Source organism: Thermobia domestica, chromosome 1, assembly GCF_964235325.1.
Source record: "Thermobia domestica chromosome 1, izTheDome1.hap1.1, whole genome shotgun sequence".
NCBI classification, from domain to species: Eukaryota; Metazoa; Arthropoda; class Insecta; order Zygentoma; family Lepismatidae; genus Thermobia; species Thermobia domestica.
Genome location: NC_137454.1, coordinates 1,663,801 through 1,688,352, shown reverse-complemented (window position 1 = coordinate 1,688,352; position 24,552 = coordinate 1,663,801). Strand labels below are relative to the sequence as shown.

General features: G+C 36.6%; 1 protein-coding gene across 5 annotated transcripts in view; it reads right to left on the bottom strand.

The window, feature by feature from the left end:
* Positions 1-24,552, bottom strand: part of S1P (membrane-bound transcription factor site-1 protease) — an 86,712-nt gene that overhangs the window by 50,280 nt on the left and 11,880 nt on the right. For 4 of the 5 annotated variants that reach the window (XR_014130964.1, XR_014130965.1, XM_081754394.1 and 1 more), the window contains exons 3-10: positions 23,395-23,546; positions 22,456-22,665; positions 18,021-18,138; positions 17,507-17,727; positions 14,857-15,041; positions 12,412-12,528; positions 9,086-9,223; positions 5,443-5,619 (exon numbers count right to left, since the gene is read on the bottom strand). Coding sequence is in view for 3 of the 5 variants with exons in the window: in XM_081754394.1 (XP_081610520.1) it covers positions 5,443-5,619; positions 9,086-9,223; positions 12,412-12,528; positions 14,857-15,041; positions 17,507-17,727; positions 18,021-18,138; positions 22,456-22,665; positions 23,395-23,546 (1,318 nt within the window). In the remaining 2 variants the exon portion in view is untranslated. Of the gene's footprint in view, positions 1-5,442; positions 5,620-9,085; positions 9,224-12,411; positions 12,529-14,856; positions 15,042-17,506; positions 17,728-18,020; positions 18,139-22,455; positions 22,666-23,394; positions 23,547-24,552 lie in introns of those variants that run through there. The other variant, XM_081754403.1, reaches the window with a different exon arrangement.

Genomic DNA, 24,552 nt, shown 5'->3' with positions numbered 1-24,552 from the left:
AGTGTTTCTTAGAATGGAGTAAATACGGTATTTCCTACACTCAGCAGTTTATTTTTATTTTTCAGATGTGTGCGAATATTCTTCCTGGCACTAATTTTGATGTCTTGAGCCTCCTACAAAAAAAAAAAAAAAAAAAAAAAAAAAAAAAAAAAAAAAAAAAAAACACTGAAGGTATAAAGCTTAGGTTTTAAGTAACGGAATAAAGATTTCAGTTATACAGGGTGTCCGAGAAGTCCTTCCCTGATTACAGAAATTGATAACTCAGGCTAGAAATAAGATAGAAATATGAAACTGGTGTTGAATTGTTTACAAACTATAAAAGTTTTTGTCTGTGTTAGGTTTGTTCTGTTTTACCAAGTCTCAATTTTGTTTATTTTAGGTTTGTAGTACGTAAGTAAGAAGCCCAAGAAGCCATGCCAACCAACCAGGAAAAGGCACAGTGTGTCCTGTGGTACCATGAGACACGATCACCAACCACGGTGCAGAGACAGTTCCAGACAACATTTGGGAGGACTCCACCTGATGTCAAGAGCATTAAAGCCTGGTATGAGAAGTTCAAGAACACAGGGTCGGTTGCTGACCTTCCGAGGTCTGGTCGACCAAGAGCCTCAGCAGACACGGTGGAGGCTGTGCGGCAGTCTTTTCTGAGAAGTCCTAAGAAATCGGTGCGCAGGGCCTTACATGAATTACAGATGCCAAAAAGCTCTATCCATGACATTTTATACAAACGTTTATTGTTTCGTGCTTACAAAGTGCAACTCGTTCAGGCCTTGTTGCCCGACGATGGTACACGTCGATATGACTTTGCGGTCGAAATGCTATCACGTATTGCGGACGATAATGGTTATCTCAGACGAATTGCCTTTTCCGACGAAGCGACATTCTTTGTCAGTGGAGTAGTGAATCGCCATAATGTACGCATTTGGGGTTCAGAACCCCCCAGGGAGGTCAGGGAGTTCACAAGAGGAAGTCCAAAGGTGAATGTTTGGTGCGCGTTATTGCACGATCGAATTATCGGGCCATTCTTCTTCGCTGAGGATACCATCACATCTGCAGTGTACCTGGATATGTTGCAGCTGTATGCTGTTCTTCAGCTGCTTCAGTTTCGCCCCGATGTCGTTTTTCAGCAAGACGGTGCACCACCTCACTGGGGTTTGGACGTCCGTGCCTATCTCGACATTTCCTGGGCGATGGATTGGTCGTGATGGACCAACAGCTTGGCCTCCACGCTCTCCTGACATAATCCCATTAGACTTCTTTTTATGGGGTTATGTCAAGGATGAGGTCTACCGAACACGTGTACCAGATCTTGAAACCCTGCAGCAACGAATAACCACAGTCGTTGCATCGATCCCTCCAGTGATGTTGGCTAATGTGTGGATGGAAATTGAATATCGCCTAGATGTGCTACCAAGGGTGCTCATGTGGAAGTGTACTGATGTGACCAAAACTTTTATAGTTTGTAAACAATTCAACACCAGTTTCATATTTCTATCTTATTTCTAGCCTGAGTTATCAGTTTCTGTAATCAGGGAAGGACTTCTCGGACACCCTGTACATCGGCCTGAGGCTTTCATAATAGTGACTTATGAAAGCCATTTATCGTCTGCCTAGTTGATTCCATATCACTCTCTTAATGTCACTACAGTTATAGTCTCATAGAGCATATTGAAGGACTCAGTCAAACCTTGAAATACGTAATCATGAAATTGAAGATGAGAAGAAATTAAGAGCACTGATAAAGAAGTAGTTAAAGAACCAAGGAAATATATATATACACTAGGAACAATCATAATGCAAACGAAGATTTTAACATCGACAGAAATTTTATTCTTATTAAGCAGCAGAAAAAACTTAAAAATTGACAGTTTGGAAGATCAAATGAGGAAGAAAAAAAGTGAAAACTTGATTTTTTTTAAAGGACTACAAGACATTTCATTCTACTTACATAGACTAAGCTTTTGCCTTCAAAATATACTACTACACTACCTTTGCCAAAGCTACCCTAACAATAACAAACATACGTTGTAGAATAGGTCGGAAATATTACTTGAATCGTTTGCTTTCTCTGATGACAATCAGTTACGAAACGAAAGAAACACATATCCGTATTTTCAACACTCATCTCCATCTTCCCTCACGCATCAAATATTTGTAAACTACTATCTTCAATATGTTCTTATATATATATATATAACAACAATGGCGGATTCCATATTTACTCTTTCCATCGGCTGGAAATATGTCAACTAAACTACAAACGGATTTTTCACATATATTGTTTTCCCTATGTATACATTCGTTATTTCCTTAGATACATCTACAAATCATTAATTTGTGATTAGTAAGCTACCAGCTCATTACCATGGAACTTGTGTGATTATTTTGCAGTTTGCTTTACATGTTACATAGTAAGACTATTCATGGCTTTGGATTAATTGTTTTAACAAGAGACACTGACCAAAGCTTAAAACTTTACTTTATTTTAAATTATAATTTGTTACTGTTTCGGATATCTAGCATATCCTTCTTCAGACACGATCGAAATTAATGAAAATACAGACATATATATAAATGTTCGAAACAGTAACAAATTATAATTTAAAATAAAGTAAAGTTTTAAGCTTTGGTCAGTGTCTCTTTTGTTAAAACATGTTACATGTTCATTTTCTTTCAAGTTTATTAGCATTTTCTCAAATTTCACAACAAAGTACACATTTTTCAAAATTGGACATAATACGAGGTTTGGTTAGGAAAAAAGAAGAAGAAGAAGTACTGATGCTACAAAACCTTTTATCGATCATTTTCTACAACAGGAGCATTATCCTCCTTAAAGTACTCCCCTGCACGACACAGTGCTAGAACCAGTGTTACCAGTAGTTTTTGGAAATCATCTTCTTGACATCTGTCGGTTTTCTTTTCAAAGATTCTACTATCTCAAAGTTGGTTCCTGTCGGTGCTGACCACCTTCAGAAGAAAGAAAAAAGAAGTTGCATGAAGCAAGATCCGATGAATATGGCAGATGATTTAACACAGGGATCCTATGTTTGGCCAAAAGTGTCTTCACTGACAGTGCTATCTGAGCAGAAGCAGTGTGTTGGTCCATAATTAGTTTGTCCACAAATCAGGTCGTCATCTTCTTACTCTCTCACGAAGGGTTATCGGCACATTAAGTCGGTAATGTTGGCTTATAGTTTTACTTTCGGGTGCCCATAATACGAGGGATGTACAAAGAAAAAACAATCATCATTACCTTCAATTTCGATTGCTCATTCCAGCTTTCTTGCGGTGTGTGGAACTCAAACTCTTCTAATCAGGCCCGTATTTAGGTAAATGCTGTTCTGTGCTCGAGCACAGGGCGGCAAAATTTTGGATTTTTTTTTTTTTTTTAAAGATTCACAATAAAGTAATATTTAAAAGTGTTTAATTCGCTCTAATTACAGTAGTTACTAATTAGCTAGCTTATCTGATTATTTTTAAAAAGTCATTCTCTCCCATCCCCACCCCAACGGCTGAGGATAAACTTGGAACATCATGAAAACTGATACCGTTAAACTCAGAGACCTCGAAAACTATGAATTCAACAGTAACATATGTCGTTTTCGATTACTTTTAAAATCTCGTCCTCTCCCTGCGGAGTGGACTATGACCTTGAAGTTGAATTGCATTAAAACTGTCACTATTTATCTCAGCGACCCCAGAAACTATGAAGTAAACACTAATATTGGTCGTTTTCGATTATTTTTGAAATGCCCCATGTTATTCTTATGGGGACTTTGCACCCCCATATCTCACAAGTGTCACCCAGAAACCTAGAACAGATCATTTGAATCACTTCTCTGAGTCTTTTAAAATTTATTAAAATTGTATGTTTTTATCTATTATGGTTCTCGAGTTGAACGCTACAGACAGAGTGGGAAAGCGTATTGTATTATTAAAATAGATGTTATTAAACCATTACTGACGGAGAATAATGTAAACAATTATTTTACTTATCAGTTATTACCAATAATTATTGGTGTTTCACAGTGACGACCACCAATGGATGTCAGCCAATCCCAGCTTTAAAATCAATCAATCAATCTCTCTCTCTCTCCCTGTGGCTCCACATCATAATCATCATTGAGAGAATTAGGCTATTTAAAATCATGTTGTAACTTTTGTAATACTTAAACTGCTACTCAACAAGAACTGGTACGTTTGCAAAATCATGGCTTCTTTGTTTGTTTGAGACATAAGTTTGTGCCGGGGGCGGCAAATGATTTAGAGCACAGGGGCGCACAATATACAAACACGGACCTGCTTCTAAAGCATGCATTGATTATCATTTGGTTTCAGGACCATATGTTTAAAAAAAAAAAAAAAAAAAAAAGTTTGTTACGGATTATCAGTCTCTCTCTAAGAATGTAGAGTCTCTTTCAATGCTTGTCAAAATGTCAACAGAGATGTTCATCCGAGTTTCCTTTTGTTCCTATGTCAGGCTTCTTGGCACTAATTTTGAATACATTTGCTTCATGTTAGAACTTCCATGTAAAATTTGACGAACACTTTCTTTGTCAATTCCTGTGGTTTCAGCAACAACTCGAATACTCGATATTTTCGAATCACATCGCCGACTTTCTAAATGTTTGAGTTCGTTTTCGACGTTAAAGGTCGTCCAGGATACGGATGGTGTAATCACTTTTCGTCCCCTCTTTAAACCGTTTGAACCACTCAAAAATTCGTGGGCGTAAGAAACAGTCACCTACGTACACTATCTTTAGCAAATCATACATTTCTGTTGCAGGTTTTCCTATTCTGAAAAGAAACTTCACATTGATATGCTGTTCCATTAAGCACTTTTTCGACGGAGCACAGACGCACGATCCGCTTCGTTCAAAAGACCACAGCGGAAATGAGTGGCTTGCGCCCTTGGCAATCATTCATTCGACAGGCTGGATATTATGGTATATACTCATGAATCGATTGACCCTCACGCGCTTGCTGTCCGCAAATCCAAAATCAATCCAATTTTATTCTAGCCACAACCTGTATATCAGTCATGTAATAAGAAATACATATAAAAGCATGTACATATGCTGCCAATAGAAGAACGATTTTTCTTCGAAATATAATTCACAAAAATCTGTCATGAGGTAATATACAAGCGAGTGCTGAAAATAGTTCTGATAACCTTTAAAAATGTTTCACGTTATGCGTGCAGGCTAAACGAGATGGTGGATGATGATAATGAATGAAGAACGTAGGAGTAAGCGGGAACATACTGAGAAAAACCACGTACACGGTGTTTGTCCATCACAAAACCCACTAAAATCAAGCCAGGTACCCACACACCACAGCTGAATACCTTATCACTGAGCCACCTAATTGATGACCAACAGTTTGAGCGGTTTCATATTCAATGTCAAGTAAGTTGTTATTGTCGTTCGGCCGCCTACTCACCTTGGACTAAGACTTGCTTGAGGCTTGTAGCTGTTTAAGATCTGATAGGCTTTAATAAGGTCTAGTTTTCCATGTCCTTGTTCAAACATGTTCACTCCAGGAAGCCTCCTCGCTGACGCCATAAGAGCCTGCTTCATACTCGCTGGATTAATCACATTGCCTCGATGTAGAACACCACTGAAAAATAATTTCACAATCACATTAGACATTTTATGTAGAATTTTAACACATCAATCATCTATATCAAGTTATGAAACTATCTAGTTTAATTTTAATCACACTAATTTAATTTTATTATTATTATTATAAAGAGAATAATTAGGTACTGTTCAGTTAATGCTCTGTCTTTTGTCTACAAAATACATGCTTTTATATAAACTGCTGATAAAATGAGAATAAGATCGGTAATTAAGAACAGCTTGACAGAAGCCACTTGTGAAGAAAATTTAAATACTACATTTTAAGTTAAAACTCAATAACTACTCTGATACCCTAGACTACTGCAAAACACTTAAAACTGCAACAACTAGCGAGAGGAGAAAATTCATTGACTTTACATTCATAGAAAAGATACTTGACAACTGCTGTAATTCAGACTATATTTAAAACTAGAAAAAAAATTTGATCTAACAATAGGAAACATATTTTAATATCTAGGCGTTTAACAAAGTGCAACAGTTGTGTATCAAAGTGCGTCAAGTTACATCAAACGACAGCAAGGAGAAAAATCAGGATTAGCAGAGCACAGCATAACTGAGGGATACATCTCTTTCTATGAAACAGCTTTGATAGCAAAGTGTTCAGGCTACTGGAAAAGAAGTGAAGGAAGCAATAGCAATACTAGAAGAAGGCAGCAACCTTAATAGGGACACCGGTCTTCAACTCAGCCAAATATGGCTTTCCCTTATTGGAAGAAAACGTATACAAAACCAATCAGGGCCTGCTAACCAACCTAGTCAACCAGCCAATCACAACTGAGGAAATAGACTAACGCTGATTCGACGTCGCTATTGACCAATTAAACTCCAGCCCCTTCCTGCCAGCACCTATATAATAAAGGCTTCTGTTTTACCCTGAAGATGGGAACAATGTTGACAGTTCGCGAAACGTTGGACAACGCGGAATTCACCTGGCTGATTGCCCGAAAACAAGTATATCTATTACGAGACCAGGAAACCTTCAGTTCTAATTTCAATGTAAAAATAGCTTTGATACTCGAAAGACAGAAAGAAAAAAGCTACAATAGAAAATGAGAGTTGAAGCCAACAGAAAAGTATTACAATTATGGTTTTAGGAAATGGACTCGTGCTCTTCATACCCCATCGACATTTTCCTACGCTGGCAGTAAGGGTAAGGGTACGTAGCCAGCTTGAGACAGTCTAGTGTAAGAGACTCCATCGGCATGACATCGGCAAACTGAGGAGATATGGTCAGTTACTTTTACCTCTCCCCCTCATAAACTACGTCACTGAGGATAGGGAGCTGCTATATTAAGATCAATCTAACATTAATGATAGTTTAATCCCTCAATCTAAACCAAATTCACGACGAGGTTACTGTCATTTTATCCTTGCTTTTATATACGAAAAAAGGTTAAGATCGTAATATCTCAGTCTGCATTATTATTATAATTTTAAAAATTTTATTTCTCCATATTTTTAAATTATTTATTCACTTGCATTGAAGGCCTGTGGTCCATGATACAATTATACAAATTTGTAATACACTCGTAATGTGAACATACACTGCAACGAATGCAAATGAATATGAATAGGTACACCAACAGATTCAAAACAAATGTCATTTTTTCCCCTTACGGTAGAATAGAGGGTGCATTGTTGTTCTCAACTTCTTTTAAGGTTTCTTCACGTAGGCGATGCAATGACTGCATAAATTTCGCAAGAACTGATAGCTTCTGTTTCTCGGTTGAATTTAGAATTACGTTTAATTCCGTACTTTTGTTATAGATTCTATCCCCTCCCCACCACCTGATACATTCTTCCTGTAGCACATTACATTCCAATAGAATATGTATTTCATTCTCGACTTTTTCACATTAACTATTTCCAATTTCATTTCTCGGGTTTTTCCATTTGTACACTCCTATTCGAAATATTGCTACGACACGTCTTTATTCCCTCCCCAACTCAAGATATCTTTTCTGCCTCGTTATTTGCTTTAATTTTAACATACGTTGCCAAAGATCGTTTAGTTTGGCAATCGGCTTTAATGTCTTTTGACTTCTTGTTTCTTTTCTCCAGCAAGTAGATCATATTTATCTCTTCCAAGAGTCTCAACACTGCAATTATCTATGAGTTTATCTATCTCATTTGATAATCAAGGCATCATTTTAAAATTTCCCTTCCATTCCCTGTTTCCACTGACTTATCCACTATTTTAGTACCCGCATTTTTATGACTGAACTAACGAGATATCTCCCTGTTTCGAGTACAGCCGTGTTATTAGGTGCCGGCTGTGGTATTTGTTTTATGAAATTTGTTTCTGCTTTATTAATTACGTTATCAGCACAGTTTGTACTCCGAAATTCACACTCATACAGTATTATATTAAATGTACACATCGCCAATTTCATCGAATATTGTTAGTGTCAATTCACGGTTTTGTTGTTGTGAAAATGCTTTTTCTTTAACAGCTTTCACCCTTCTCTGTTGGTCGAACCAAGTCCCATTATGTGATATGTAAACTCCTATGTATTTATAGGTTTTAACTGTTTTTCTAAATCCTGCCGCTGATATGACCATCTTTCGCCTTAAGCCAGTTTGTACTCTTTTTTAACTTCAACTTGGCCTTGGCATCTAACACCTTCTTCTTGTTAGTGTATCTCAGAAATTTCAACACAATGCCAGATGTTTTACGCATTGCGAAAGACCAGATTGTTCCTCTTACTTTGAATTTCCAGATAGTCTCGTTTTGACTCCAATTCTCCTAATCTTTTCCACAAAAAGCCGTTTTTCTTTTTCAAATTAGTCATCTCGTTTTGTAGGCTCTTTGCTTCTGATGTTAGCTGGTTCATTTCACTTCTATTCCGTCAAGTTTGTAGGTTCTATTTTAGTAATTCTTTATAGGGGGTCTTCTATTTTTGTTGCTGGGTGCTGTTCGACATTTCCTATCCATACTAACACCAATACTACCGCCAAGCACAATTTCCTTGCTGCCAATTCTTTACTATCAGTAAGCTCGCTGTAGTTTACAGGGTGCTTAACAGTTACATTTAGTTCTGTGAAAAGTCCCTATTCTAGCTCTCCAATGGACTATTGAAATAGCCATGATATAGCTACATTTCTCAATCGCAAAGTAATTCAGATGTGTCCATCCTCTGTGACTTCTGAAGTGCAACTCCCTTTATTTCTATATTACAAAATATTAATTGTAAGACTTGACAGAATAAATTACTCACGTTTCTAAAAGCTATGGAGAAACATTTCTTTAATTTCAGCCAAACAACCAAACAATATCTCACAACTGAACCAATCTTATTCGACCGTAATTATTTAGAACTAATATATAAGTCCGTAATTTCAATTTAAATGAGAAATCAAGTGGAATTTTTTTTCTTTCTTTCTTTCCTTCTTCCTCATTAGTTATCCCTTGATAACCACTAATACAGTTCCGTACACTTTACCTGGCAAGAAGAGTAACAGCTCCAGCAACCACGGGTGAAGCAACGCTGGTTCCAGATAACGTTCGGCAACTTCCTTTAATACTGGAACCACGAACAGCAGACCCATACGTCACAATATCCGGCTTCACACGACCGTACCTGCAATATTTACAGAGAGCATTACTTCGATTGCAACAGAATAATAATTATATTAATTAATATGTACATTACTTAGATATTATGAAACTTTGTTTGGTACTGATAAAAATATTTAACTCTTTAAAAGAGAGTGACATTTTCAAAAATTAGATTCCGCTGCTCTGAGTGATTCTTCCATTACTTGATCTACTATATTGTAAAAATATATGAAAATGTTAAGTATTTGCATACATTATATGTTATTTTATTACAAACATTAGGACATTTTATTTTGAACTGAACTCAATAACATTTCGATTCTTTTTTATTTTTCTTTCTTTCTTTCAAGTTCATTTACTTTACAGACAAGGAAGTTTTCCGTCTTATTCTTACATGTATAATTTCTTAATAAAAAAACAACAAATTGTTTCCCTGTCCACATTCCTACCATCACCTCTCCTATGGTTAATCTATGTAGTCTGCATTTTTCAACATCACGGAAGAAATCGTCGATGAACCAGAGGGACGTTAAGCAAAAATATTGAAAGAGTTTTCAAAGGGGTAATCGTAGTTTGATTTCGAGCCAAGCAACATGTAAAGCGCGAACTACGATTTTGAGTTCCTACAAGTTACATTTTGCCAGGGTTTAAAAAATAAAAAAAATAAAAAATCTGGGCCCATGTAGTTTTATATATATATATATTTCAATGTCTTTGGGGTAAAAGTGTTAAAACGTGATTTATATTTTAAGATTGTCATTGTCACAACTTGCAAACAATTTTCTATTCACTGCTGTTTTGAAAAAATTGCCGCCATTTTGAAATTTTACATTGGAATGCTGAGAAAATCTATACAGCAAATTTAGTGTGTCTTGAGCTTGTACCCTGAAAGTTTTCACTTGAAAGACCGAAAACTGTACCCTGTGGTGTGTATGGGTGTGGTACAGGCAGACAAACGAACAAATATAGATCGAACCATCCCAGGAGCCTCAGTGACGTTCGCAAGGAATACCAAATATATTAATTTAAAACAGATATAATTCATTTTATAAAATAAATGTTTCAAAATGTCTCTATGATGAAGTTCACTTCCGATGCTTTGTGCATTCAATTACGGGAATTTCCCGAGCACTTGTTGCAAGACGGTTCTTTCCCGAAAATTAATTTAAGACAATTAACAAAGATATAATTCATATTTTAAAAATTAAATGTTTCAAAAGGTCTTAAATGAAATTAAATATCTTCCAGCGTAAAATAAATAGTTTTATTGTTGAAGTATTTACTTTCGATGCTTTGTGCGTTCAATTGCGGGAATTTCCCGAGCACTTCTTTCATGACGGGCTTTTCCGGAAAATGCAGCTTTCTTTACTGTACATCTCAACTTCAATTAGTACGGAAGTACTATGTTACATAGTCTTCGGAACTCCGAGTATTAAGCTTCTTAAATTTGACAAGAATTTTCACGCTATTGCTGGTGTTGATTCTACAGAATGCTTATTTGAAGAGTACCAACAAATGACTGAACTAAACTGTTGTTGTTGGAAAACCAAATTTTATTGAAGAATACTTGTGTTACCATCAAAGTAGGAAATAATACTAAAATATTCACATATTTACTGATAGTACCCACACCTATGGCCTTAAACCCGTCAAATGTACGAGGGATAGCGTTCCTTGGCGTCGCCGAGTCGGCGAGCACACTATTCACGGGAAGTATTTTCTAAAACATAAAACTGTATATTTTACTTCAAATAGGCTATAAACACAATCCATACATTAATTTGTTCTACATTTACCTCAAACTAAGGTAAGTATGTTTTATTCATTCAGAACTTTATACAGGTCTTCTGTTGAATGTTGTTGTATACCTTAACGTGAAAGCATCTAATTCGCTTAATGGAAGTCCAAAATCTGATAAAAATCAGTTTCAATGTGATTACGTTAGTTGTACGAATAATATACTAACAAAAAGTTAGTATATACTGAGTTTTTTCAGGTGGGTTCAACCCGAAAAAAAAAAAAAAACTGTGGTTTTTGCGTCATTTAAATCTTTCCACTCAACATTTCAATTATTTCAACACGTTACTACAATTAGTATTCCAATCGTAATGGATTTATTTACTGCTTTCTTTACCTATTCCAAGAATTTTTCCATTGAGAAAAAAAGTAACAAATGTTGAATAATAATAATAATAATAATAATAAAGATAACGGCATAAATTCTTCTCATCCTCCCGCTCGCTGATTAATCTCCATCGGTAGGGTGGACGTCGGATATTTATGAATCCATAATTAAGATCAGTTTAAAAGCGCAGAAGCATGAGTGATTCGAGCGCTTCCTGGATCTAATCTCAATCTATTATCATAAACAGGGGGAAAGAAGTAATAAACAATGTATTGTAGCGTCTTCTAGTTGCGCAGCATTATGTGGGTGAGTCATAGAATATTATATCCCATGCTTCACTGTTTGCTTATTCATGTAGTTCTAATCTCCGGATTACTTCTTGAACTGTTTCATTATTCATGTTATTTCTTCTTGTGTTCGGGGGAAAAAATAACTTCAGCACTTCCGGTAGGAATTAAGTGCATTAGTTTTTTTTCTTCTTCAGAATTGATAAACAGTAGAAGGAAAATTTAGGATAATCATATGGTGTCCACCACTTTCCGTTTTTAAAATAATTGTGTTCCCATATACATTAACACTGAACTAGAGGATGTTTTGTGAAGTATATGAACTCGAATCCTGTGGAAATTTTAGAGCAGTAACAGCGGTATAAGATTTTTAATGCTTCGTGTAATTTATAAGTCTCATTTCTTGTCTAAAGTACTTCTATCCAGGTTTAACTTCTTATCCTTGATCCTTCTGAAGAAGGACTCGTATACTTGTCTCTTTAAGCGAAGAATTTTTGTGGAAAACGTTGGTTTGTATTATGGAATCCTTGTATCAATTGGTGCGTTAAAATTCATACATTGACGCACTACTCACAGATATTTATTACAACCAATATTTCTATACTGCAGAAACCATTTGTAATTTATAAAACACACATCAATACTGCATTAGAAATAGGTATGTTACAATCTTCAAGTTCTTGCTTCAAAATATACTTATTTTCTGTAATTTATCAACCTTCCAATGGAATCGAAGGTTGTCAACATCGACAGTTTTCATTGTACAAATTTTGATTCCCATCCCACCAAGATACTAACCCCGCTGGCAGCTCCCACGTCGTCATTCCACGTGATGAAAACTTAGCTATTTGGTCTTCGAAATTAATACCTCCAACTCCTATCACATCCATCTGGTCTGCAGGGTTGTTCAAAGTTCTGGAAAGACATACGTTACGTCATCACTGTTGTATATATACATGAACCATTTTTAATAATAATAATAATAATAATAATAATAATAATAATAATAATAATAATAATAATAAATCTTGCGTCATGGGCATGTTGCACAATTTCGTGGAAACTGAGACGATGAAAAGGCCAGAACGAGAAATACCTAAATACAGGATGCATCAAAAGTGGTAACAGAGCAACTTGGTTATGAATAAAGATGCGGAAAAAGGAGGAAATATGCGGTTTTCAATTTAAAATAGTGAGTTTGTTTCCAATCGCAGCTCCGTTTGGCCTCCACTTTGCAAGGGGTCCAATGTTAAATGAAAAAGCATATTGTTACTTCAGCAGATTGTTCCTTTGGGCTCTCATCGTACCAAAAATACAACATTCTTGACAAACGGATTTGAAGTACTCAACATTCCCTCACACAACGATGTGCACATTTACCTTGTCATTTTTGCGTGGCTTTTACGGTTAGTTTGAACAGCCTACTGAAGTGGAAATGTTGCTTTTTCATTTAACTTAGGGCACATTTTAGCCGTGCGGAGTCCAAGCAGCTGATGAGATTGGAAAAATTCCAACATTTAAGATGAAAATCCACTTATATCGAACAACTTTCCTGTCTTTCCAGTTTTTGTAAATTTATTCATAACGCAGTTGGCCTGGACTTTCGATACACCCAGGATAACTTTCGTACATTTCATTTTGTATTTCCGGTGTCTAATTATTGTTTAATTGTTTTCGTTGTAAATCTTGCTTTCGTGCTCTGAACGTTAATGAAGTCCAACCACGAACTGAATCCGAAATCCATGTGTAATAATGGTACATTTACCACTTGGATAACGGAAGAACTCAAGATTAATTCTATAATAATAGGAACTGCTATCCAGAATTTTGAGGGTAGCGTTAACAAATTAACCAATTGCAAGTGATATTAACATGGATTTTTATAACTATTACTGACATCGATTAGTTGAGTTGATTTTGAGTTGAACGTCCATTTAGCAGCGACGCTATATGAGACATAGACCTACTCATTAACATAGAATCCGAACCACATGAGCTCCCACCAGGAATCGAACTCGGGTCTCCCACGCCAAAACTGCGTACGCTAACCACTTAGCCACGAAGGAGCTTGACACTGATTAATATTCTATCATGTTATGCTGCGTTTGTTTCTGTCTGTTTTTACTACACGCTTGCATTACAAGAAATGAATATTGGAAAACAATCCAATTTGGAATTTAAAAAAAAAAAAAAATGTAAAAATAGATTTGACTCCCACCATATCTCTGGCCCCTGAAACTAAAATGAAATTGAATCAGCGGACGGCGGCCTCGTTCTGATAAAATTATTAGGTTTTACGATATCGAAAAGTTTGAAAAGAGCTTGAAGTCCCTAACTTTTTAAGGGGGGGGGGGGGAGTTCGTAAGATTTCGCTAACTGGAGTCTTTCTATTTCAAATGTGCCTCTTCTGGCGTTACTATCGATATGTGTATCCCGTACCTCTCTCGAAAGATGAGGGACCAGTTGCTACGGCTGAGAACTTTCAATTGTTGCTGAGGAAGCGTTGCCACAATGAATTATTTCACGGACTTCGCTGTGCTCTGTCTTGTTAACCATTCTAAGTAGCCTACGATCTTCACTCGTCAAGACCGAACGATTGAATGACACATTGGCAACACAGCTGAGGACATTTACTTTTTTTTCCGTAAGCAATGGGAGGGTTTCCTCCGTCAGAGGGTGAGGCCGAAGTATGTTTCGCATATTTCCGAGGGCACACCTGAAATAGGCAGGCTCTAGTTAAATAAATACATATACTTTGACTAATACGGAGGACCTTCTCTTTATATTTTTGTTAAGTATTTAGTATTTACGGAGCTTTCAAAATAAAGAAACAATATTTAAAAAAAGGCAATGATCTCCGATTTACACTAGCATACTTTTATATATAAAGTGTTGTTTTTTAGGAACAGTCTTAATTCTTAAGTAACACATTACCGATGGAGATGTATTATCCAATCACGAACTTCTTGAAAACAATGTCTATTTTGTTTATGTATTTTTTTTTTCCAAAAATGTAACTAAACATTTTTAAAGGATATTTTGCGAAATGAAATAGTACTGTTGACTTCGATGAACTTGTTTTAAGTTCATACAAGCATCTTTCTCTGAATTTCTATATATTTCCAAGGAATATATCAACTTCTCGTGTTACACGATCCGGAAAATGATTCTACTATTTGATCAACTATCTCAATATTCCACCAATCACCGGAGGTTTATATTTCAATTATGATAACAACTCACCCATATAGTGGACCATCATTTCCAATTGCAGAAACCATGATCACTTTATTTGCTGTTAACTCCCATACTTTATCAACAAACGGGTGATCCATGAAATCTGGGCCTCCAATACTCAAATTCAGAACGCCAATCTTCTTCAAGATAGCATAATTAAAGGCATCAAGAAACCACGATGTATAAGAAACCTGAAACATAAAAATCAAGATGTGTAACCTTCGAAAATATTCACCAAGTTCTATTGAAATCCTGCATTTACAACATAAAGGGCTTGAAATAAATATTTTCCAAATTATTTAAGGTATAACCAAATCAAAAGTTGTTCCATCAAGAAGCAATTTTATTCGGATGAGCACAATTTCACTATCACGCAACTTTAAAATTCGGAAAAATGTAGAGAAACTCATCCAGGAACTGGTTGAGAATCATAGTATATGCAATTTTTCCACTTAATTTCGTGCATTCTGATTATGCGTCAAAGAAATCTACGAGAGTCGTTTCATAAATAATGCACACTAACTGTTTGTGACGTACATGTTTATTGTTTGGAAGGTTTTTATTTTGCAGGCCTTCAATCTGTCTGTTTGGTAATGACGGGATCCCAACCTCTGGATAGTTTCAGTATTCTATCAAGTGGCCCCGCCTAGTGTAGTCGCTAACGCTCTCGCCTTCGGTATGAGCGGTCCCGGGTTCGATTCCCGGTGGGGGGGACTCGGTCGAAAAAGTGGAAAACGCTTTTTCAGGCCAGCCGCCCTGAATGAGATTTCCCTGGGTTTTTCTCATTCACAGTAGGCAAATGCCGGGGTGGTACCAAACTTAGGAGGTCCCAGGCCGCTTCCTTCCTTCCCTTTCCCCGGATAGTGTGCTCGCCAAAGGACGTCATCCCTCAAACGTGACGGGCTAAATGGCCATAGATGCCGAAAGCCGAGAAATCTAAATCCTAAATCTCTGTATTCCATCAACGACGCCATCTTTGTAAAGCTGTTCAATTGTTCGGGTAACGGCTGCAGAAAGCTTTTCCAGACATGGAAACCGACGTTCATGCATACGTTGTTTCAACTTTGGAAACAGGTCGTAGTCTGATGGACTTCATGTCCGGACTGGAGCAAGCATAAAGTAACATTTCTCAACTGTATTTGCGAAGCTATTGACACACACCACTAGCGGTGTGAGAAGCGTTGTCGTGGAGAATCAGTGGACCCCCCTTCCCTCCCCCGACTGCGGTCGCATTTTGAGCATTTTCCTGCACAGTTTCCGAGGGAATTCATAATAATACGCTGCTGTGACACTTCTTCCACATGGAATTCTGTCCGTTGTGAAAATGCCTTGGTGATCGTAAGCAAAAATCATCATTGCTTAACCTTTGATTGAGATCGGCGATGTTTTTTTGTCTTGGGAGAAAATGGAGCTTTCCATTCGTTGGATTGTAATTTCAACCCCGGCTCAAAGTTTCTGATCCACGTTTCATTAATAACAATAATGCGAAGCAGAAAGTCCTCACCTTCAACGCTGAATCTGTTTCAAGTTGCACGCTTCTTTCATCGGTTGAGATTTTGACCTTCCTGGCCTTGCATTATCCTTTATTCTCACACGACCACTACGGAAACGAGTAGCCCAACGAGAAAATGTATTACGGTCCACCACTGTCTCACCACAAACTTCACGTAAAGCAGTCAATTTTTGTGGGTTTTTGTCACGTAAAGTTTCGATCTTGATGTACGACCTCTGATCTTCAATACAGACATTACCCGAGATACATGCCATCTCCATTCCCAACACTTGTCACATTCTCACTGTGTTTACTAGATAGCGCACAAGCACACGTCCTGCTGCCTCCAGACTTCAGCTTAAACTGACGAAATGCTTACCTCGATTTCATCATTCATTCCGCAGTGTTGCCACAGTATGCATTATTTATGAAATGACCCTCGTATTGGATAGTTGATTAATTGGTTCTAGTTTAATGTTCCCTTTCAGCACCAAGGCAATATAATATGGATAGCCAATATTTAACGAACATCATGAAATTCTAGCAGGAATCGAACCCGGTCTCGCACACAGAAGGCAAAACTAACTTTCAGCCACAAAAAGGAAAATATTTGATAGTTGTATATATTGTTTATACATGCAAAAGAAATCCACATTCTCACAATACTCAAAGTAAGACAAGAATGGGTTCGTTTCACTATTTGTGCATCGATTGTTTGTGCTCTATCTTTTCCACCTTACGTGCATGGGGTTCCTGGTTCGATTTCTAGACAGGCAAGTTTGTGGTTGACAACATCGTGTCCGTAGATTTTCTCAGGGTGCTCCCGTTTTCTCCTACATTCTCATTTCACCAATTCTTCTATCATCATTCACTTGCCTTAATCATCCGTCTCCGTTAGCCTAAAGGAAGACAGGGAGGTGGGAAAAGTGCACTGCACTGGCTGGGAGTATTGAAGGGAACTACAAGTATTAATACGTAACCCGTAGTAATAAACTGGACGTTGACAATACTACCAGCCTCTCTTGAAACCCTTGTATTAATTAAAGCATTTGAAACTACAGCCAGAATCTATGATTTGAGAAACAAGCAGTTCCTGCGTTTACTTTGCAAAATGTAACAATATAGATGTAATTTTTTAAGGAAACTCGTATTCACATATCTCACCTGATTACTTGTGAACACTCTGTAGATATGTAATTCAGCTTCTGGAGCAAATCCAAGACACTCAGCACTCGATGCAATCACTCCAGCGACAAACGTCCCATGGCCTAGTCCATCATCCAGCGTCTTCTCATTCGTCCAATTCGTTCTTTCTTTGATCTTTTTAAAATGAGGATGATTCTTTGCTAAACCGGTATCAAATACTGCTACTTTCACCCCTTTCCCTGAAATTTAAAAAAAAAAAAAGTTTATAAATCATTAACCTTCTAGTTTTATAAAATAATTTGTTTAAGTTAAATTACTTTAATGCTTTACTGTACGTTAAACTTGAAATATAATTTTCCATGTATTTATTTGTAACTTTCGTGTCCCATATTTTGTCCTTTCGGCTAAAGAAGTGATAATGAGACGAATGATGAACGGACAATATGACTTGAGCAGAATTCGAACCAGCGATAGGCAGTCAAATGCCTTAAATGCACACCCACACCAGTAACCATCTTGCCTGAACACTCACCAGTTATTCCGATGCTCCAGAAAGCATCCGCCTGAAGAATGGTCGTTATCTGCCTTGGAATGGCACGAAGCAAACGTCTGCTCGTATGCCTCCCTGTTGAGTGCCAGAAAGGGTTGTTCTGAAAGGGAAATTGTATCAAGTCATGCACTCCTGGTACTTAACCAAAACATTTCACACTATAGAATGAGAAGTAGTCATTGAGAAAGTTGCCACAGAGAAACGACACAGTCTGGAAAAGTTCTTGTTTCCCCTGATACAAGATAATGTATATTTATCTCTAAGTAGCAAAGAAAAATTACCACAAGTTCTATATGTCAATGAAAGAGGAAACAGACTTTTTAACACCAGATTCTCTGTAGATATAAATTATATAACACAGAAAGAGTGAAAAAATGACTGGACCGGGACTCGAACCTGGGACCTCCGGTATACAGTGGCGATGCGTTAAGCACTACGCCACCCAGTCCGGTTCCCAGAACAACCACTTACTCTCTCACTTGAAGTCGGTGCTCACCACTCGGACCACGTGGGTTGTACCACAGACCACCGTTGTGCGTGGACAATCCCTGTGTCCGTATATCGAGCACTCAGTATATGAACACACGGGTTGTCCAAGCACAGCAGTTGTCTGTGGTATAACCCACATGGTCCGAATGGGGAGCACCGACCTCGAGAGTGAGTGGTTGTTCTGGAAAGCGGACAGGGTGACGTAGTGGTTAACGTATTCGGACAGTATGCTACAGGTCCCGGGTTCGAGTCCCGTTTCAGTCAGTCACTTTTTACTCTTTGAGTGTTACAATCCAAAAGATATATATATTTTCAATATAAAACAACATCTGACTTACGAACAAACAAGTGCCCACCACAGATTCAGTGAACTTAATTTTTAATTGCAATATGCTGCAGTCTTCGATGAAATCAATAGCAGAGTGGGTTGGGAATTAGGGCTAGTTTTTGATTTAACTGAATACAGAATGATATACCTGAATTTTGAAGAAACTTTTTGTTGCTGGACACTAGTCCTGCTAGTAATAAATGAAAAATGAAAATGTATATGTAAATATAAAAGTTACAAAACCAGAAAAATCAATCAAAAATAAACTATTAATGCATACAAAGAAGGAAGTACATCCAAAGAAAATTGGTAATTTAAAATATAATATTTTTGGCAATAATTCCATTAACTTTTAAGAAAATTAAAATACTTCTGAAAATAAAAACAATAATATGAAATGATGAAACTTCATGATGTAATGCATGTAATGCATGAAAGAGTTTGTTAGAATTTTACAAAATGATTTTAAGTAGTAATACCCAGAAAGAGAAAGTATTTGAACTTCGAGCCACATATCCTTGCACAAGGCTTGTCGAAAGTTCAGGAACGAATAGAGTAATGACAAAGTTATACTTAAAATAATAATAATAATAAGTAACTAACTAACTCTATGGCCTATGGAACCCGGAGGTTCAATGCCGCCTTCACAAAACCTCTCCACTGACTTCTATCCTTAGCCAACTGCATCCAGTTTCTACTTTGTATTCGTATCTCTGCGAGATCCATCTTAATATTGTCCTCCCATCTGCATCTAGATGTTCCTAATGGTCGTTTTCCGATTAGTCTTCCATTCAAGATATTGAAAGCGTTTCTACTTTCTTCCATTCTAGCTACATGACCCGCCCACCTAAGCCTCCTAGACTTGACGACCCTAACAATATTGGGTAAACCATATAACTTATTCGTTATTAAGTTCCTCGTTATTAAGTTTCCGCCATTCCTCATTCCCGTTCCTCTTGGGTCCGAATATTCGTCTCAGGATTTTGTTCTCAAATACTTTCAGTCTATGTTCTTCTCTCAGAGTAAGCGACCATGTTTCGCAACCATACAGAACAACAGGCATGATTATCGTTTTATATATTTTAAGTTTTAAATTCCTCGACAGAATTTGCGATGACAAAATATTTTGAACTGAATAATAACACGAATTTCCTTATTTCAGTCGACACACAATACACGAAAGTGCGTCGGGACTGTAACACGGCAAATTATGGATGCGTTAAAATATCAAATAATATTTTCGACAAAGTGGATACTTTCAAATATCTAGGATCAATATTACGAGACCAAAATCATATCCACGAAGAAATTAAATGTCGACTGAAATCAGGAAATTCGTGTTATTATTCAGTTCAGAATATTTTGTCATCGCGAATTCTGTCGAGGAATTTAAAACTTAAACTATATAAAATGATAATCATGCCTGTTATGCTTTACGGTTGTGGATCATGGTCGCTTACGCTGAGGGAAGAACGCAGACTGAAGGTATTTAAGAATAAAATCCTGAGACGAATATTTGGACCCAAGAGGAACGGGAATGAGGAATGGCAGAAACATCATAACGAAGAACTGCATAATTTATACGGTTTACCAAACATCGTTACGGTCATCAAGTCTAGGAGGCTCAGGTGGGTAGGTCATGTAGCCAGAATGGAAGAAGGTAGGAACGCTTTCAAAGTTTTAACTGGAAATCCAATCGGAAAACGTCCATTAGGAAGACTTAGGCGCAGATCGGAGGACAATATTAAGATCGATCTTGCAGAAATAGGGAATACAGAGTAGAAACTGGATCGAATTGGACAAGTCAATGGAAAGCTTTTGTGAAAGCGGCACTGAATCTTCGGATTCCGTAGACCATTGAGAGAGAAAATACATTTAAGTTAAGCACAAGTGCATAACAAACATGAATGAGTGGTTAGCTTTAGCGGAAGTCCGCGATTCAAGCCCGAATTCGACCATTTTGACAGAAGTTTTTCTTAATTCCATCTGTAAATGTAGAGATAGTGTGTGTACTGTGACTCCTGGCCGACTTCCTTTCTTATCGGTTTTAAATCGTTGTTATTACTAATTACCAGCAGTGACGGATTTGCGAAGGGGTTAGGGCAGGGATGTCTTTCGGATTGAAGCCTGTACCCCGAAATTATGGAAATTCATGGAAATTCTAAAACAAACTAAATATTAGTTATGCCTTTACTCATAAACTTCAAGCTCTCCTCAGATATATATATATAATAAAAAAAAAAATTTTTTAGAAAAACTAAACATTTATACGAAAAACTCCTCCCAAAATACTTTTCTAAAATCGCCACTGATTTCAGTATAAAATCGTCTTCAAGGTTGTATCCGGAAGAATATTGCTGAATATACAAACAAAACGAAACGAAATATTTGTGATGCCTGTACTCATAAACTTCAAGCTCCTCCCAAATGAAAATTAGGGATTTTTAGAAAAATCAAACATTCAGAGAAACCCCTCCCAAATACTTTTCTAAATCCCCTATTGATTATTCCTATGAAATGGTATTTAAGGTTCTATATGCGGAAGATTGTTGCTAAGTCATTGCACAGCTACAGTATAACAGAAATGTAGAAGTACATTCTGACAGATATATTGAAAAACATAAGTTTAATTATGTTAGAAGCTAGAGTACTAAGCTCTAAGAAATGAAACACGGATGACTAAAAATAAATTATCTAGAGAAGAAAAACATTGCCGATTACTCAGAAATTAAAATAAAGTTAAACGACCTCTAAAATTGCCCTCAAATACTATGTACTTTATGTTCACTAATTCATAAAACATGTGCTCCACCCATTATGATGGTGAATTCCAGAGCGAAATATGGCATTTAGGTCATGAAATCTTATTTAACTTTGGAGTATACTATAAGAAAGCTACCTAATAGAAAAATCACGAAAATGAAAAAAGCCAAAATTTCCAAAATTCTCGTTTTTTTTTTTTTTTTTTTCAAAAAAGCCGGCTTTTTATGTGCAAAAAACCAGCGATTCAAAAAAAGCCGGCTTTTTTGCATCTCTAGGATCTTGTTCCACAATTTTTTGCCTCCAGCTAAAATTAACTCAGTCAGAATTTCGTCTACATCCGGAGATTTGTGTTTCTTTAATTTTTTTATAATACTTCTATTTGGTGGGTTCTGGAATATACGGTTCTGCGGTGTGTATCTCCTTTTCTCCACGCACATTAGTTTTTGGCTGTGTGTTCAGTAAATCGTCAAAAGAAATCTTTGCATCTATTTAAGATGCCATCCGTATCAGTGAGAACTGTTTCGTGGTCGATAATAATAATAAATAACACGAATATTTTAAACAATTAAAAAATATTCCCTGGATTTATCAACCACGGAGAGATATAACTGACCAAATGTCATGTTCTACTTTGTAATACGTTGTCAGCACACCGATTATAAATTCCATTATGTACAGCTTTCAAGACGGAATACAATGCTTTAACTCAAGTGGCTTTCCAACTACCTCATGATGCTGGATCAACATCCGTCGAGAATCAGGTCTGGGACCAGGGACGCTATCCGCTGAACTACTCCTCTTTTAAACAAAACAACAGTTAAACTTCCAAATACTTACAAGAGATAGACTGGATCTTTTGAGTGGACGAGACGACTGCCATGTTTGATACGAGCAATCTTTGTCCGTGCAATTAGGTGCGTGGAATGAATCATCTGTCAAGTTTGTGTATTTTAAAGTCCGATGAACCAATCGCTGTGGAGTCACTCTCTTAATTGACGGATGACTAGTCAACGCCTCCAAACCACCTCGTCTCTCGGTTTCTTCCAACTGAAAAAGTCAACAAAACAATCACTAATATTACTGTGTATCGGCATAACTAATAATTAGAAGTTACGGAAAGAGCTTCTTGCAAATTAGTCATACAATTTTGAAGAAGACATGAAAAATTTATGATACTAGAACAAAAGTGCACTTGAAATGAAATTGTCTAGTCTTATCATGTATTATCATTTTGACAAATAAAATTTAAAAAACATAGGTTCAACTCTCTACGTAGTACTTTCTTACTTCGCGGAGAACAGCTTTCCATGTCTACTAAAAGAATTAAATGAAAGGATACGTTACCTTCTCGAAAGTAAAGTTGCAATTATTACGCATGAGCACAGGAAGTCTTACAGAACGGCTACTTCTGTTTGTCAACATTGCGATAAACAGCTGTTTGATATTGATTCACACTGAGAAAAATCAATTCTACGTGACTTTGTGGTCGATAACATCATGTCCGTGCGTTTCCTTCCACATTCTAATTCCATCAATTATTTCATAATCATTTACAGTACTTTCGTTAATCACCCGTCTATCTTAGCCTACTGGCCATTATCATGACACGATAGAAGAAAGTCTGCCGCCAATAATACTATTCCATGTAACTCTGGTTGCCATAATAGCGTCATTTATCATGTTGTATACTAGTATACACGCCGAGAAAAGAATTGCCAGTTTACGTAAGCTTCTTTCATTCAACAGAAACTATATTTTCCTTCTACTAATACTCACCAAGACAACATCGAAATCGCTCGGAAAATCACTCGCTGGGTTGTTTCTCGCCAATATTTTCCAATTTTGCACTCCCGATCCATTCAACGCTGCTGTTATAAACTTCTCCCTCGTCTGCGTTTTGTAATATCCATTAAATGCTACAATGTACTCTGTAACAGACCAAACAAATTCAATGTCAATGCTAATGACCAGACATAATTAACATTTTGATTAAATGTATCATAGAACGTAAGATGAATTGGTTTAAAGAATATGCAATACACAAAACCACTTGCTGATGGTATAGCATATGTTGACTTTTTTTCCTCATATTATCTCCCGTTTACATTGGCCAGGCAACTTTCTTACCACACTGCATAGAAAATACGATTGAATATGACAGGACAGATGTGTACACTGAATTTAATTTTAATGTAAAATCCTGTGGCACTGAATTAATTCCTAGCATTTGTTGGAAATTGAAAAGTTAATGTTCAATTTGGTTAACATCATGTAAATTAAAGCAATTTAAATATTGCGATAGACCAGCAGTTGGATATTCATTAATTTTGGTTGTTATGCTTTATTATATGGTCCTTATATTTATGTTCTTTGGGAAAAGGGAAAAAAGTCCAAAAACTCAGTTTTCAGATATAAACACATTTTAAGATTTTTGTCAATTTTGTTAGTTGATTGTGCTGACAATAGAATCTTTATATTTAAAATACTGAACAACAATATTATTTTGTCAGCACAGTCTCCTAACAAAACAGATCAAAAAAATTTACCATCTTTATATCTGAAAATAGTTTTTGGACTTGTTTCCCTTTTCCCAAAAAACCACAGATACATATATTTCCTTACGGGTGTACGGAACTTGATACACCCCATAGATTTATAAACTGTGCGAAAATAACTTTCATACCTCGTCAGTTTTCCTTTAAATGTTAGCCTATCTTTATGGCTGCATTTAAACTGCATCTTTTAAACATTCTTTTAGTGTATCGTTCACGGATTGAAAGTTCGATAAACCAATCAAATTTTTATTCTTGTCTTCAGACTTATTTTGTGTATCTTACAGTTTCTAGCCCCCTCCCCAACCATTTTTTAGATAACTTCATAGACTAACCATTTTTCTTCCCGATTCCAAAAACGTATTTTGTTATCTCTCCTTTC